Source organism: Tamandua tetradactyla, chromosome 12 (genome assembly GCF_023851605.1).
Source record: "Tamandua tetradactyla isolate mTamTet1 chromosome 12, mTamTet1.pri, whole genome shotgun sequence".
Classification (NCBI taxonomy): Eukaryota; Metazoa; Chordata; class Mammalia; order Pilosa; family Myrmecophagidae; genus Tamandua; species Tamandua tetradactyla.
This window is the reverse complement of record NC_135338.1, coordinates 97,713,540-97,727,422: the sequence shown is the minus strand read 5'-3', so window position 1 is coordinate 97,727,422 and position 13,883 is coordinate 97,713,540. Positions and strand designations below refer to the sequence as shown.

At 43.3% G+C, this 13,883-nt stretch overlaps 1 protein-coding gene across 8 annotated transcripts in view; it reads right to left on the bottom strand.

Moving 5' to 3' along the window:
* Nucleotides 1–13,883, bottom strand: part of WDR93 (WD repeat domain 93) — a 49,947-nt gene that overhangs the window by 33,907 nt on the left and 2,157 nt on the right. For all 8 annotated transcript variants that reach the window (XM_077124177.1, XM_077124176.1, XM_077124175.1 and 5 more), the window contains exons 2-3: nt 2,287–2,630; nt 1,635–1,827 (exon numbers count right to left, since the gene is read on the bottom strand). In XM_077124177.1, the coding sequence (XP_076980292.1) occupies nt 1,635–1,827; nt 2,287–2,589 (496 nt within the window). In that variant the 5' untranslated portion in view covers nt 2,590–2,630. The remainder of the gene's footprint in view (nt 1–1,634; nt 1,828–2,286; nt 2,631–13,883) is intronic.

Sequence of the window (13,883 nt, the reverse complement as noted above, 5' to 3'; positions counted from 1 at the left end):
CCTAGATACTCATAACCTGACTGATACCGTAACGGTCGGGCATTGGGACCACCAAGGGTGATGGTCTAACTCAACCCAATAAATATCCGTGGGACGGCTGCTCCATGTCCATGCTCCAGTCTCTGTCTTCAATTCCACCATATTGTGGATTCCACGTACACATATCCAACTACAAATAATGCAGGGTGATACATACGATCCTATCTTCAGACCAAACACCTCTCAAGTATCAGTACTTCCACAGATATTGTCTAAGGTCCTCAAATCTGTGCAAGTTCAAAATGGAACTTTTCAATTCACAGAGCCCTGAAACCATATTCTCCTACAATTGTGACCGAGGAACGGCATCATCACCTACCCAGCTGTCTAAGGCAGAAGGGAGGAGTTATTTTTCTTCACTGCCCCCTACATACCTCTCCATCAATTACCAAGTTTTCCCATTACATTTTCCTTTTTATTTTTTAAACTTTTAATTTTGAATGAATTTTGGCCTACAGAAAAGTAGGTTTAAAAAGTACCAAGATTCCCTTTACAGCCCTCACCCATGTCTCCTAGTGTTAACATCTTAACGGTACAATTTTCCTTTTCATTTCAACTGCCCAGGCCTTGTCATTTCTCTTCTTGATGAATGTGATAGCTCTTTTTGGTCTCCCATGCCTCTCATTATGATTTTTTCAATCTTCCTCCAGGGTGCCCTTCTAAAATACCCATCTGGTCATATCACTCTCCTACACAAAGTTCCTCAGTGTGGCTATGTTGGCTGTGCAGAACCTGCTGCTCAGGGAAGCGCATGCTTTTGTGGATGATCTCAAAGGCAGCAGACGCTTTCTTCTCTGCTTGCCCCAGTGTCAACAGTCACCTCCCTGACTTCTGGGCCAATTCTGACACTTGCCTTCTCATCCCCATCAAGGGGAAGCTCCCTATGTCTAGTGTCTGGGTCACCTAAACACAAAGACAGGCTACCAGAATATAGAAAGGAAGTCAGCTGTCCATCTTAAGTCCCTCCTTTTGGTCAACTTGACCTTGCAGTGTTTGGGGAGCTCTTCTCCGTTCTGGGCTACACTTGGTTCCACTGTAAGGCACCTTCTGCACCCACAATGTTCTGCCTGTGATGCTCTCCTAGAATTCTAGGGCAACCAACAGCAACAGCTCACCTGTCCAGCACAGTGTCCATAGTTCTCTATACTATTCTTGAGGGCCTGGCTCATCCTCAGCCGAGGGAGGAAAGCCAGCCCCAGTTTGCATGAATGGCAGGACTGCTGAGTGTCAGGAAGGGGTGGTCTTCGGTGCCACAATGCCTGGTTTGAATCAGCTTGTGCCACTTGCTTTCTGTGTTATCTCAAGTAAATTACTGAACCTGTGGCCTCAGTTGCCTCTTCTGAACAATGGGATAATAAACCCCTGCTGGGGTGTTATCAGGATTAAGTGGGCTAATATATGTGAACTGTTAGAACAGTGCCTAGCATTTTGTATTTTCTCCACAGGTATTAATTGCTACTACAGGAGGAAGGATCTCATCAGGCCCAGCCCCACCTATTCCCAGAAAGGAGATTAAATCAAATAATAGCCTATAGTCCTTTTCTTCTCCAGAACCTCACAGGTAAATTTAGGCTGAGAAAGTGAAGAATAAATACCCATTTCATCCAGAGAAGCAATGAGTACTTCACTCCCTAAGTCTGTGGCCCAGATGGAAGTGACATCGACTTTAAGTTTCTCCCAAGCACCTATTTGTTTAGCATTGTACACATTATAGATGGAGAATCCATTGGCTTCTCCAATAAACACATAGTCTTGAGAAACAGCCATACACTTTGGCATATTGTTGAGCTGGAAAGACAAAAACAAAGCAAAAAGGAATGATTTTTAGCTGTCATTGTCTTTAAATGAGAGAAGTTAATTTTTTAAAGAGGGACAAGGGCCCTTCCAGATAAAAAATCATCCCCAAACACAATGCTCTTCGAAATCTCTGATCCAAGCATCAAGAAATTTATTACATTCTACTTTTAGGGGAAAGAGGCCAGAGAAAATGAAGTTGAGAATATGTGAAAGATTTTTCAATAATAATTGCTGAATAGAATCTTCTGTATATTCTTCAATTAAACAGAACACCCTATTTCCCCAGACAATTACCAGGTCCATTTTAATCAACAATTGTCTGCCTAAAAACTTTCAAAAATGCACGTGACTTATTGAATGGTAAGGAGTCCTTCTCTGGATCAGGTGTTTTCATTTATTAACCCCCAACTGAAAATCAAGGCCCCATGGGTTCAGCTGCCTGCTCCATACCTTGCTTTCTACAAGAGGCGGGTAGATGGTGGGTTGGGTCCGGCTGCGCTCGGCTTCCCTGGCTGCCTCTCTCTCCTCAATAACTTCCCATGACCGGTCAAACAGGAGGTCCACCAGCTTGCTGATCATTCGGTAAGGCTGTGGCAGGGAATCCAGCTCCTGATCAGGATCCTTGAGGACATAATCCTCTTTGTCATCCTTAGACCAGTCCTTCTCTGATGGGGATGGCACCTCCAGGGGTCCCTTTCGTGTATGAACAGGCAGCCTCATCTTCTGGATCCGACTTCCTTTCAGGGATGACATCACAGAAGTGGCACTGGGAACGTCTATGAAACTCTGAAAAGCTGATAAAGGAAGTAAGCAAAGGCACTTTGAGAAAAAGAAGACAGCACACCATCCTCTTCAGCACAATAGCCTATGAGGACCATTTATTCACTTTCCTTATTTATCACAGGGTAATTGCCACATTACTACAATATGCTCATCATGTAATAAGGATGTCAGCAGAGGCAGGTATTGGTTATGCACATTGTCTCTGCCAACCCAAAATGGTGTGTGCCATAGTGGAAGGAGAGAAATTTAACATTTGGTTGCCTTTCTTCAACACTCTCTCACCCTCATTAGAGAGTAGCTATCATCCTGTCCCAACTAACCCTCTCTCCTACGATTTATGCCTCCTCTTGTTTCTCCATCTCTGCAAATGGCTGTGCTCAAACCAAGCCAGGAAGTCAGCCACAGCTCTTCCACCTTCCTTTCCCACCACTCTCAGCCGGGTCCCAGTTCAGGCACTTCTAACCCTTGCTGTCTAATTTGTTTCCTTCTCTCTATTTGCACTGCTACCACCCAGTTCTGCAAGCACAGTGCTAGGGCCTAGGAGATTTTTCAAAGGCCTTCAAAAATGTTTGAGACAAAACAAACAAACAAACAAAAATCCACGATGACCCCACAAAATCAAAAGAATTAAACATTGACAAAAATTTTGCAATTCATTAGCTCCACTCTATATATAAAGTTAAAGTCTATGATAAAAGATAACCATCTGTACTTCAGAAAACTCAAAATTGGACACATTATAAAAACAGTTTCAAAAGTTGCAGTAAAACATGAACTACAGTTAGTACAATTATAATAATATTCTTTCATCAATTGTAACAAATGTACCACACTAATGCACAGTGTTACTAATATAGGAGTTATGTGAGAATTCTTTATTTTCTGTGTGAATTTACTATAGACCTACAACATCTCTAATAAAAAAATTTTTATTTTAAGTTACATTAAAAAAAAAAGGCATTTAATGCAGACCATGGGGTACCTTTTCAGATGCTTAACAGCTAGTGGGATGCAGCCTTGCATTGTAAGTGCCCAAGGGGCCCATGAAGGTCTTATAAAGGCCCTGCTACCTCATCTTTTCTCACCTGGATGACCACCAAGCTCCCACCTGGGCTACGGGGCTTCAGCCCCATCCATCATTTCTCCAAACAGGGGCTTGAGTGACTCTTCTGACTCGGTTCTACTTCTCCATGCCCCTGTTGTTGACAGGGCGCCTTTTAGAATCCTCAGCTGGCATCTGAGATCCTCAATGATGGGACCCTGCTCCCCCAGCCTCCCCTGCAGGCGGCCTGTTCTAGTTTGCTAGCTGCAGGAATGCAACACACCAGAAACAGAATGGCATTTAACAAGGAGAATTTAATAAGTTGCTAGTTTACAGTTCTAAGGCCAAGAAAATGTCCCAATCAAAACAAGTCTATAGAAATATCCAATCTAAGGCATCCGGGGAAAGATACCTTGGTTCAAGAAGGCCGACGGCATTCAACATTTCTCTCTCAGCTGGAAGGGCACATGTCGAACATGGTGGCATCTGCTGGCTTTCTCATGGCTCTACCAAAATAGGACTCTCTCCAAAATGTTTCCTCTTTTAAAGGATTCCAGGAAGCAACTCCACCTTCAGTGGGTGGAGACACACCTCCATGGAAATCATCTAATCAAAAGTTGCCACCCACAATTGGGCAGGTCCCATCTCCACGGGAACACTCAAAATACTCTCACCCAGCAATATTGAATGAGGATTTCCAATTGGGTGGGCCACATCTTCATGGAAACAATCAAAATGTTTCCACCCAGCAAAACTGAATGAGGATCAAAGGGCATGGCTTTTCTGGGGTCCACCACAGATTCAGACCAGCACACGGCCCCGCCCTCCTCTCCTGCCTCAGTCTTGCTGAACTGGCAGATCCTGCCAGAGTCATTCTCCTGCTCTGCCCCTGATTCCCACTTCCATCCCCACCCTCACCCCAGCCCCTTCAGTCTATTCTTAATCCATAGCCAGAGTGCTCCTACTAAAAGCAAATCCTTTCACTCTCCACCCAAAACTAAGACTAATAAAAGAAAAGAAAAATTGCATGTGTTAAACAAGTTTCCAGGCCACTGGACATGAGGCAGCCAAGGACAGTAATTCTTGAGAGGTAAGAAATGAACAGGGTAAGCCCTCCAATTGCCCGAGCTTGCTGTCTTGAGAGAATTCCCAGATGGTGGCACAGGCAGGGCAAACCAGATGGGACCTGGTGAACTCCCTGAATCAACGAAGCTGAGTTGAGAATCCAGAGACCAAGGCAGCTTGAGTTTGCAAGGCAGGGGCCCAGAGAAGACAGTGCTGCACACAGAGAAAATATGAAGCTCTGTAGAGCATCCCCTTGGGTCCTGGGCAGAGTACTGAGTGTGGGAGTCGAGGAACTCCTGAGGCAGGGAAAGACCCATCTGAAGTAATTTGCAGGAACAGTAACCTATGCTCACACGGGCCCAGGAATAACACCTGTTCCCACCAGCCAAACTGGAAAACTTCATGGTTCATGGACACTCGGTACAGTGTGCAGAAGACCCTTACCTCAGGAGTGGAAAAAATTAGCTCAAGAATAAACATTACTCTGGTAGTGCCTAACAAATCCTAGAAGTTAGGAGATCAAACTGTTTCTAAATAACTTAATTGCATCCCAGAAAAAAGCTCAAGAATGTTTCTAGGAATACAAAAATATCCAGCATCCAATGGGGTAAAATTCACAATGTCTGGGATCCAGACAAAATTAGCCAGTACATAAAAAGGTAAAAACAAAACAAGCTGTAATAGAGAGGAAAATTTATAAATTGAAACTAACCCAGAACTAACATAGATATTAGAATTAGCAGATAAAGATGCACATAGGTTAAAACTAAAAAGGTGGAAATAGATATCCCCAGTTAGCTCATTTTTAAAAACCTGGACTGGCCATAATAATATCAGACATAGATTTTAGAGCAAAGAATATTTCCTAGAATAAAGACGTCCCTTTCATAATGATAAAGGGGTCAATTCATCAAGAAAGCATAACAGTCTAAACATTTATGCATTTAATGACAGCTTCAAGATACACAAAGCAAAATTCATAGAAGTAAAAGGAGAAATATACAAATCCACAATTATAGTCAGAGATTTCAATATCCTCTCAGGCCAAAAATCAGGAAAGATAAAGAAAATTTGAACAACACTATTATATTAGTTAGGGTTCTCTAGAGAAACAGAATCAACAGGGAACATTCACAAATATAAAATTTATAAAAGTGTCTCACATGACAGTGGGAATGCAGAGTCCAAAATCCGCAGGGCAGGCTATGAAGCCGACAATTCTGATGGAGGGTCTGGACGAACTCCACAGGATAGGCTCACCAGCCGAAGCAGGAAGAGCCTGTCTCTTCTGAATCCTTCTTAAAAGGCTTCGGGTGATTAGATTAAGCATCACTCATTGCAGAAGACATTCTCCTTTGGCTGATTACAATTGGAATCAGCTGTGGATGCAGCTGACATGATCACGATTTAATTCTATGAAATGTCCTCATCGCAACACACAGGCCAACACTTGCCCAACCAGACAAACAGGTACCACACTTGGCCAAGTTGACACATGACCCTGACCATGACAGTCCACTCCTTGTCAACTTGGCAGCTGTATGTATCAACTTAAGCCATACCTAATTTCTAAATAAAAAACAATAAATCACACATTTTTTCTTTCACCTAACAATACTCAACTGTCCTGCATATAACTGGAAACACATTAAATCTCTCCAGAATAGGGTGTAAATCCTTGGGTAATATTCATTCTCAAACTTGATATCTTACAACTTAAATAGTATAACATTAACCAAACAGCATTACAGTCCTCGTTTCTGTAACCAATCATGTGATCAAAGCTCATATTTGTCACTACCTTCTTCCACTCCCCATTCCATGCTTTATCCTCAGCAAGCACTTCAGCTGGCCGTGGTTCTTTGCCTGGTGGGGTAACCCAAACCTTCATTCCTGAAGTTTCAGAGCCATTGGTAGTCCTGCCTGGATTGGGTTGTTGCAGTTTTCCATTGATTTTAATCACAGGGCATGGTAGTACTAAAAGATGTCCTAGGGGATCTCCTATATTCCAAGAAAACACTTTTTTACCTCCATTATGTAGTTGCAGTCCTACTTACCCCTGATAGTCAGGGTCAATCACCCCAGACAATAATGTAATCCCCTTCTTGGCGTGTTGATCCAGTGGCATAAGTAGCCCAAAGTGACCAGGTGGCAGTCTTAGATTCCAGTTCAATGGAATCATTTTTGTTTCTCCTGGTGGAAGCACTCCCCATTTTGGAACTAAAACCTGTAGACCAGCAGAGCTCAGGGTCCCAGGGACAGGAAGCAAAAATTTTCCTAGTGGATCACTAGGGGTAATAGTGAGTGGTACCACTTCCATTTCCGCTTCTTGGTTCCTGGACCCACGGATCCTGGCTATGGGAGAGACAGCACTATACAGTGGATGTTGATTCAGAGCATACACAGTTTCCTGGAGAACATTACCCCAGTCTTTCAAGGTATTGTCACCAAGTTGGCACCATAATTGAGTTTTCAAAAGGCCATTCCACCGTTCTATCAATCCAGCTGCTTCTGGATGATGGGGAACATGGTAAGAGCAGAGAATTCCATGAGCATGTACTCATTCCCGCACTTCATTTGCTGTGAAGTGTGTTCCTTGATCCGAAGCAATGCTATGTGGAATACCATGACGATGGATAAGGCATTCTGTAAGCCCACAGATGGTAGTTCTGGAAGAAGCATTGCGTGCAGGGAAGCAAACCATATCCAGAGTATGTGTCTATTCCAGTTAGAACAAATCGCTGCCCCTTCCATGAAGGGAGTGGTCCAATGTAATCAACCTGCCACCATGTAGCTGGCTGGTCACCTCAGGGAATGGTGCCATATTGGGGGCTGAGTGTAGGTCTCTGCTGCCGGCAGATTGGGCACTCAGCAGTGGCTGTAGCCAAGTCAGCTTTGGTGAGTGGAAGCCCATGTTGCTGAGCCCATGCATAACCTCCATCCCTACCACCAAGACCACTTTGTTCATGAGCCCATTGGGCAATAACAGGATTTGCTGGGGAAAGAGGCTGACTGGTATCCACAGAACGGGTCATCTTATCCACTTGATTATTAAAACCTTCCTCTGCTGAAGTCACCCTCTGGTGTGCATTCACATGGGACACAAATATGTTCATGTTTTAGCCCACTCAGAAAGATCTATCCACATACTTCTTCCCCAGACTTCTTTGTCACCAATTTTCCAATTATGGTCTTTCCAAGTCCCTGATCATCCAGTCAAACCACTAGCAACAGCCCATGAGTCAGTATACAAACGCACCTCTGGCCAGTTCTCCTTCCAAGCAAAATGAACAACCAAGTGCACTGCTTGAAGTTCTGCCCACTGGGAGGATTTCCCCTCAGCATTGTTCTTTAAGGACACCCCAGAAAGGTGCTGTAGTGCTGGAGCTGTCTACTTTTGGGTGGTACCTGCATATCGTGCTGAACCATCTGTAAACCAGGCCCGACTTTTCTCTTCCTCAGTCAGTTCACTGTAAGGAACTCCCCAACAGATCATAGCTCTGGTCTGGGAAAGAGAAGGTAATGTGGCAGGAGTGGAGACCTTGGGCCACTTGTGCCTTCAGGACCTGCTCTGGCCCTATATTGTATATACCATTTCCATTTTACAATAGAGTGCTGCTGTGCACGCCCAACTTTATGGCTTGGTGGGTAAGACAACACCCAGCTCATGATAGGCAACTCGGGTCTCATGGTAACTTGGTGGCCCATGGTTAAGTATTCAGTCTCTACTAAGGCCCAGTAACAGGCCAAAAGCTGTTTCTCAAAAGGAGTGTAGTTATCTGTAGCAGATGGTAAGGCTTTGCTCCAAAATCCTAAGGGTCTGTGCTGTGATTCTCCTATAAGAACACAATTCTGCCAAAGGCTCCAGACAGCATCTCTATTTGCCACTGACACTTCCAGAACCATTGGATCTGCTGGATCATACGGCTCAAGTGGCAGAGCAGCTCGTACAGCAGCCTGGGCCTATTGCAGAGCCTCCTCTTGTTCAGGTCCCCACTCAAAATTAGCAGCTTTTCTGGTCACTCGATAAATGGGCCAGAGTAGCACACCCAAATGAGGAATATGTTGTCACAAAAATCCAAAAAGACCAACTAAGTGTTGTGCTTCTTTTTGGTCATAGGAGGGGACAGATGCAGCAACTTATCCTTCACCTTAGAAGGGATATCTCGACATGCTCCACACCACTGGACATCCAGAAATTTCACTGAGGTGGAAGGCCCCTGTATTTTTGTTGGATTTATCTCCCATCCTCTGATACGCAAATGCCTTACCAGTAAGTCTAGAGTAGTTGCTACTTCTTCCTCACTAGGTTCAACCAACATGATATCATCAATATAATGGATCAGTGTGATGTCTTGTGGGGGGCAGAAATGATCAAGGTCCCTGCAGACAAGATTATGACATAGGGCTGGAGAGTTGATATACCCCTGAGGTAGGACAGTGAAAATACATTGCTGACCTTGCCAGCTGAAAGCAAACTATTTCTGATGGTTCTTACTAATAGCTATTGAGAAAAAAGCATTTGCCAGATCAATAGCTGCATGCCAGGTACCAGGGGATGTATTGATTTGCTCAAGCAATGATACCACATCTGGAACAACAGCTGCAATTGTAGTTACCACCTGGCTGAGCTTACAATAATCCACTGTCATCCTTCAAGACCCATCTGTTTTCTGCACAGAACAAATAGGAGAGTTGAGTGGGGCTATGGTGGGAATCCACCCCTGCATCCTTCAAGTCCTTAAGAGTGGCAGTAATCTCTGCAATCCCTCCAGGAATCCGGTATTGCTTCTGATTTACTATTTTGCTCGGTAGGGGCAGTTCGAGTGGCTTCCACTTGGCCTTTCCCACCATAATAGCCCTCACTGCATGAGTTGGAGAGCCAGTGCAGGGATTCTGCCAGTTGCTCAGTATGTCTATACCAATTATACATTCTGGAACTGGCAAAATAACTACAGAATGGGTCCGGGGGCCCACTGGACCCACTGTGACATGGACCTGAGCTAAAACTCCATTGATCGCCTGGTCTCCATAAGCCCCCACTCTTACTGGTGAACCAGAGTGATGTTTTTGGTCCCCTGGAATTTTGTCACTTCTGAACCAGTGTCTAATAATCCCCAAAATATCTGATCATTTCCTTTCCCCCAATGCACAGCTACCCTGGTAAAAGGCCATCAGTCTCTTTGAGAAAGGCTTGGAGGAAGATTAACGGTATAAATTTGTGGCAGTGTAACAGGGTTCCCCCCCAGAGGGACCTGGCTTCCCCTTCATTCAAGGGGCTCTGGGTCTGTAAACTGTTTCAAGTCTGGAAATTGATTAAGGGGCCATGACTCTGTGTTTTTGTAATTCAGGTTAGACTTCTGTTCACTTGACCTAGAACTCTTTTGCTTATACAGCTTGAACAAGAATTTAGTAGACTACCCTTCTATTGTATTTCTAGGTACCCCATGATTTACTAGCCAACGCCACAAATCTCTGTGAGTTATATAACTGCTTTGAGTTTGCCGTCTATTATAATAGCCACGTCTACCCTGTCTTTGGCGATTAAGTGCTGCCACCTGGCTTCTGCCAACTCAGGATCCTGTCATCCCTGTGGGGCAGCTGATGGCTGGTTAGCTGATGGCTGGGGGTAAGCGGCCGTACTGAGCCAGTCACACTGACACAGAGCACATAGCACACGACTCAGGATACAACCCTTAGGGGAAAAAGGAAGGCGGCTGCTTTATTCAGGAAGTGCACAGGCTTATATAGGCTGGGAAGCATGCAGGGACACGTGTCAGGCTGGGATTGATGGTCGTTGTTGCTAGGCTGGAGGGCAGATTTCCGGGATAGGTCACCGTTGTTGCAAGGGCGAAGGGCAGATTTCAGGTCAGCCATTTCGTGTTGCCTTGCATCAGCCACGGCAGCCATGTCAGCGATGTTTTATGGCTTCTCCAACAATCCCCACTGTGTTTAAGGATTCCAGCTCAGTGACAGCAGTTCCTACAGTAATATCTGACCTACAGAGAAGTGCAACCACAGAGCTCTTCAGGGATGATGGTGCTAGTCTCACAAATTTATTTCTCACTGTTTTGGTAAAAGGTTCATCCTCCAGACATTCCTGGGGTGTAAGAGCAGGCTTTGCATGATAAATCCACTCTAACATCCCAATCTCTCTAAGCCTCTGGATCCCCTCATCTACATTATACCAGGGCAGTTCTGGCATTTCAACCTCAGGTAATGTTGGCCACCTTCTGATCCATGTTTCAACCAACCACCCAAACAAGCTGTTAACACCTTTTCTAACTACTCTAGCTATAACATTGAATGCAGAATCTCTGCTTAGTGGGCCCATATCAATAAATTCAGCCTGATCCAGCCTTATATTCCTCCCACCATTATCCCACACCCTTAAAATCCATTGCCGTACATATTCCTTTGATTTCTGTCTATATAAATTGGAAAACTCACACAGTTCTTTTGGAGTATAACATACCTCCTCATGTGTGGTACTTCGTACCTCACCTTTAGAGGCCTGATGGGACTTTAGTCTAGTTATAGGTCTGGAAGAAATGAGGGGTGATGGGGATGGGTCATGAAAAGAATTAGAAATATCTTCCAAGCCATTTGCTTCAGGGCCTTCATTTGCAGTTTCATCTGGTGAAACAGGATTAATCATTCTAAGGCTAATTCCTTCAGGAGGAGGCTGGGTGGCCAATTCCTCAGGGCAGGCTGGAGGTGGGGCGGCTATGTCCTCAGGGCAGACTATTACAGGATTATTTAGAGAAGACTCAGCATGATCTAGGGTTTCAACCTCACCCGCAACATCATTATCAATCCATATGTCACCATCCCATTTTTCAGGGTCCCACTCCTTTCCAATCAATGCCCTTACTTTAACGGCAGACACCATGCAACACTGAGATTTCAGTTTATGTTGTAAAGTTGCTATTCTAACAATAAGATTATGAGTCTGATTTTCAGAGATCTCAAGTCTACGGCTACAGGAAATAAGATTTTCCTTCAGGATACTCATAGAAAAGTCTACATCTGTCAGAAGGCACTTAAGCTTCTCGTTTGAAGCCTTAAGCCCATCCCTTTCACTCCTTAATGTAGACAAAGTATCTAACAACAACCAGCCAACTTCTCTATACCTTTTATTTCTACAAAACTCTGTAAAGGTGTCAAAAACATTATCCCCCAGAGCCTGGCTTTGTACAATCAAAGCATTAGGAGAATTGAACAGTGATATTTTGACTATCTCTTTTGCCAACTCACTCCATGGATTGGGAATGTCATTCTGATTATGGGAATCAGAGTCCTTAGTGCCTTTGAGTCCAGTCAGAGTAGAAAACCATTCATAAAAACCCATTTTTAAGATTCTGTTTCTTAAGAACCACTCCTGGTACCAAGATGTATCAGTTAGGGTTCTCTAGAGAAACAGAATCAATAGAGAACACTCGCAAATACAAAATTTATAAAAGTGTCTCACGTGACCACGGGAACACAGAGTCCAAAATCCTCAGGGCAAGCTGTGAAGCCGACAATTCCGATGGAGGGTCTGGATGAACTCCACAGGATAGGCTCACCAGCCAAAGCAGGAAGAGCCTGTCTCTTCTGAATCCTCCTTAAAAGGCTTCCAGTGATTAGATTAAGCATCACTCATTGCAGAAGACATTTCCCTTTGGCTGATTACAAATGGAATCAGCTGTGGACACAGCTGACATGCTCATGATTTAATACTATGAAATGTTCTCATTGCAACAGACAGGCCAGCGCTTGCCCAACCAGACAAAGAGGTACCACCACTTGGCCAAGTTGACAAATGAACCTGACCATGACAACTATCAATTGGACTGACACTGTAGAACAACAACTGCAAAAGACAAATTCTTTTTAAGTGTACATGAAATATTTATCAACATGGACAATAATTTGGGCCATAACCAAAAGTCTTAACAAATTTAAAACTATTCACATCATGCAATGTATATGTGTGACCACAACTGAATTAATTTAGAAACCAACAATAGAAAGATATTTGGAAAGTCCCCAAATATTAGGAAACTAAATAACATGCTTCATAATAACCAATGGATGGCCAAAGGGTGTTTTACTTTTTTGTGAAAAACAATATATACGCAAAAAAGCAATAAATTTCAAAGCACAGCACAATAATTAGTTGTGGAACAGATTTCAGATATTGGTATGCGTTACAATTCCACAGTTTTAGGTTTTTACTTCCAGCTGCTCTAAGATACTGGAGACTAAAAGAAATATCAATATAATGATTCAGCAATCACACTCGTTTGTTAAACCCTATCCTCTCTGTCTGTAAAAGGCCACCATCACGTTTGATCTTTCTCCAGCTCTTTAGGGGTATTTGGGCTATGCACATGTTAATGTTTTCAGGTTGGAGGGCTATGGATAATATGGGAAAAGGGGATGGAACTAGTTGATGTTCTGGAGAGGCTGGCCCCTCTGTGTTTCAGTACTTATTTCAGGGACCCATCAGGAGGTTTTTGGTTTCTGGAGTTACCCTAGTGTATGGAACCTTTGTAGAATCTTATATAACATCCTAGGTGTTCTTTAGGATTGGCAGGAATGGTTTTTTGTTGGGGGTTGGCAAGTTAAGGAAGGTAGCGATGTCTACCTGAAGTAGCTTCTCGACTCTATTTGAACTCTCTTAGCCACTGATATTTTATTAGTTACACTTCTTTTTCCCCTCTTGGTCGGGACAGAATTGTTGATACCACGGTGCCGGGGCCAGGCTCATCCTTTATCCAGAATATTTCAAAAACTCTCAAAATTCAGTCATAAGAAAATAAATAATATAGACTATAGTTAATAGTATAATTATAATAATTATAAAATAATATATAAAATTGTATATATAAAAGTATAATAACATTGTTTCATCAATTGTAACAAAAGTACCACAGTAATGCAAAGCGTTAATGATAGGGAAATCTGTGTATGTGAAAGGGAATATATGGTAACTCTTCTGCATGACTTTTCTGTAAATCTGCAACCTAATAAAAAAAAATAATCCAATTTAAAAATTGGGCAAGAGGTTTGTACAGACATGTCAAAGAAGATATACAGACGGCAAATAGCACATGAAAACGTGCTGAACATCATTAGTCATTAATGAATGCAAATTAAAATCACAAGACAC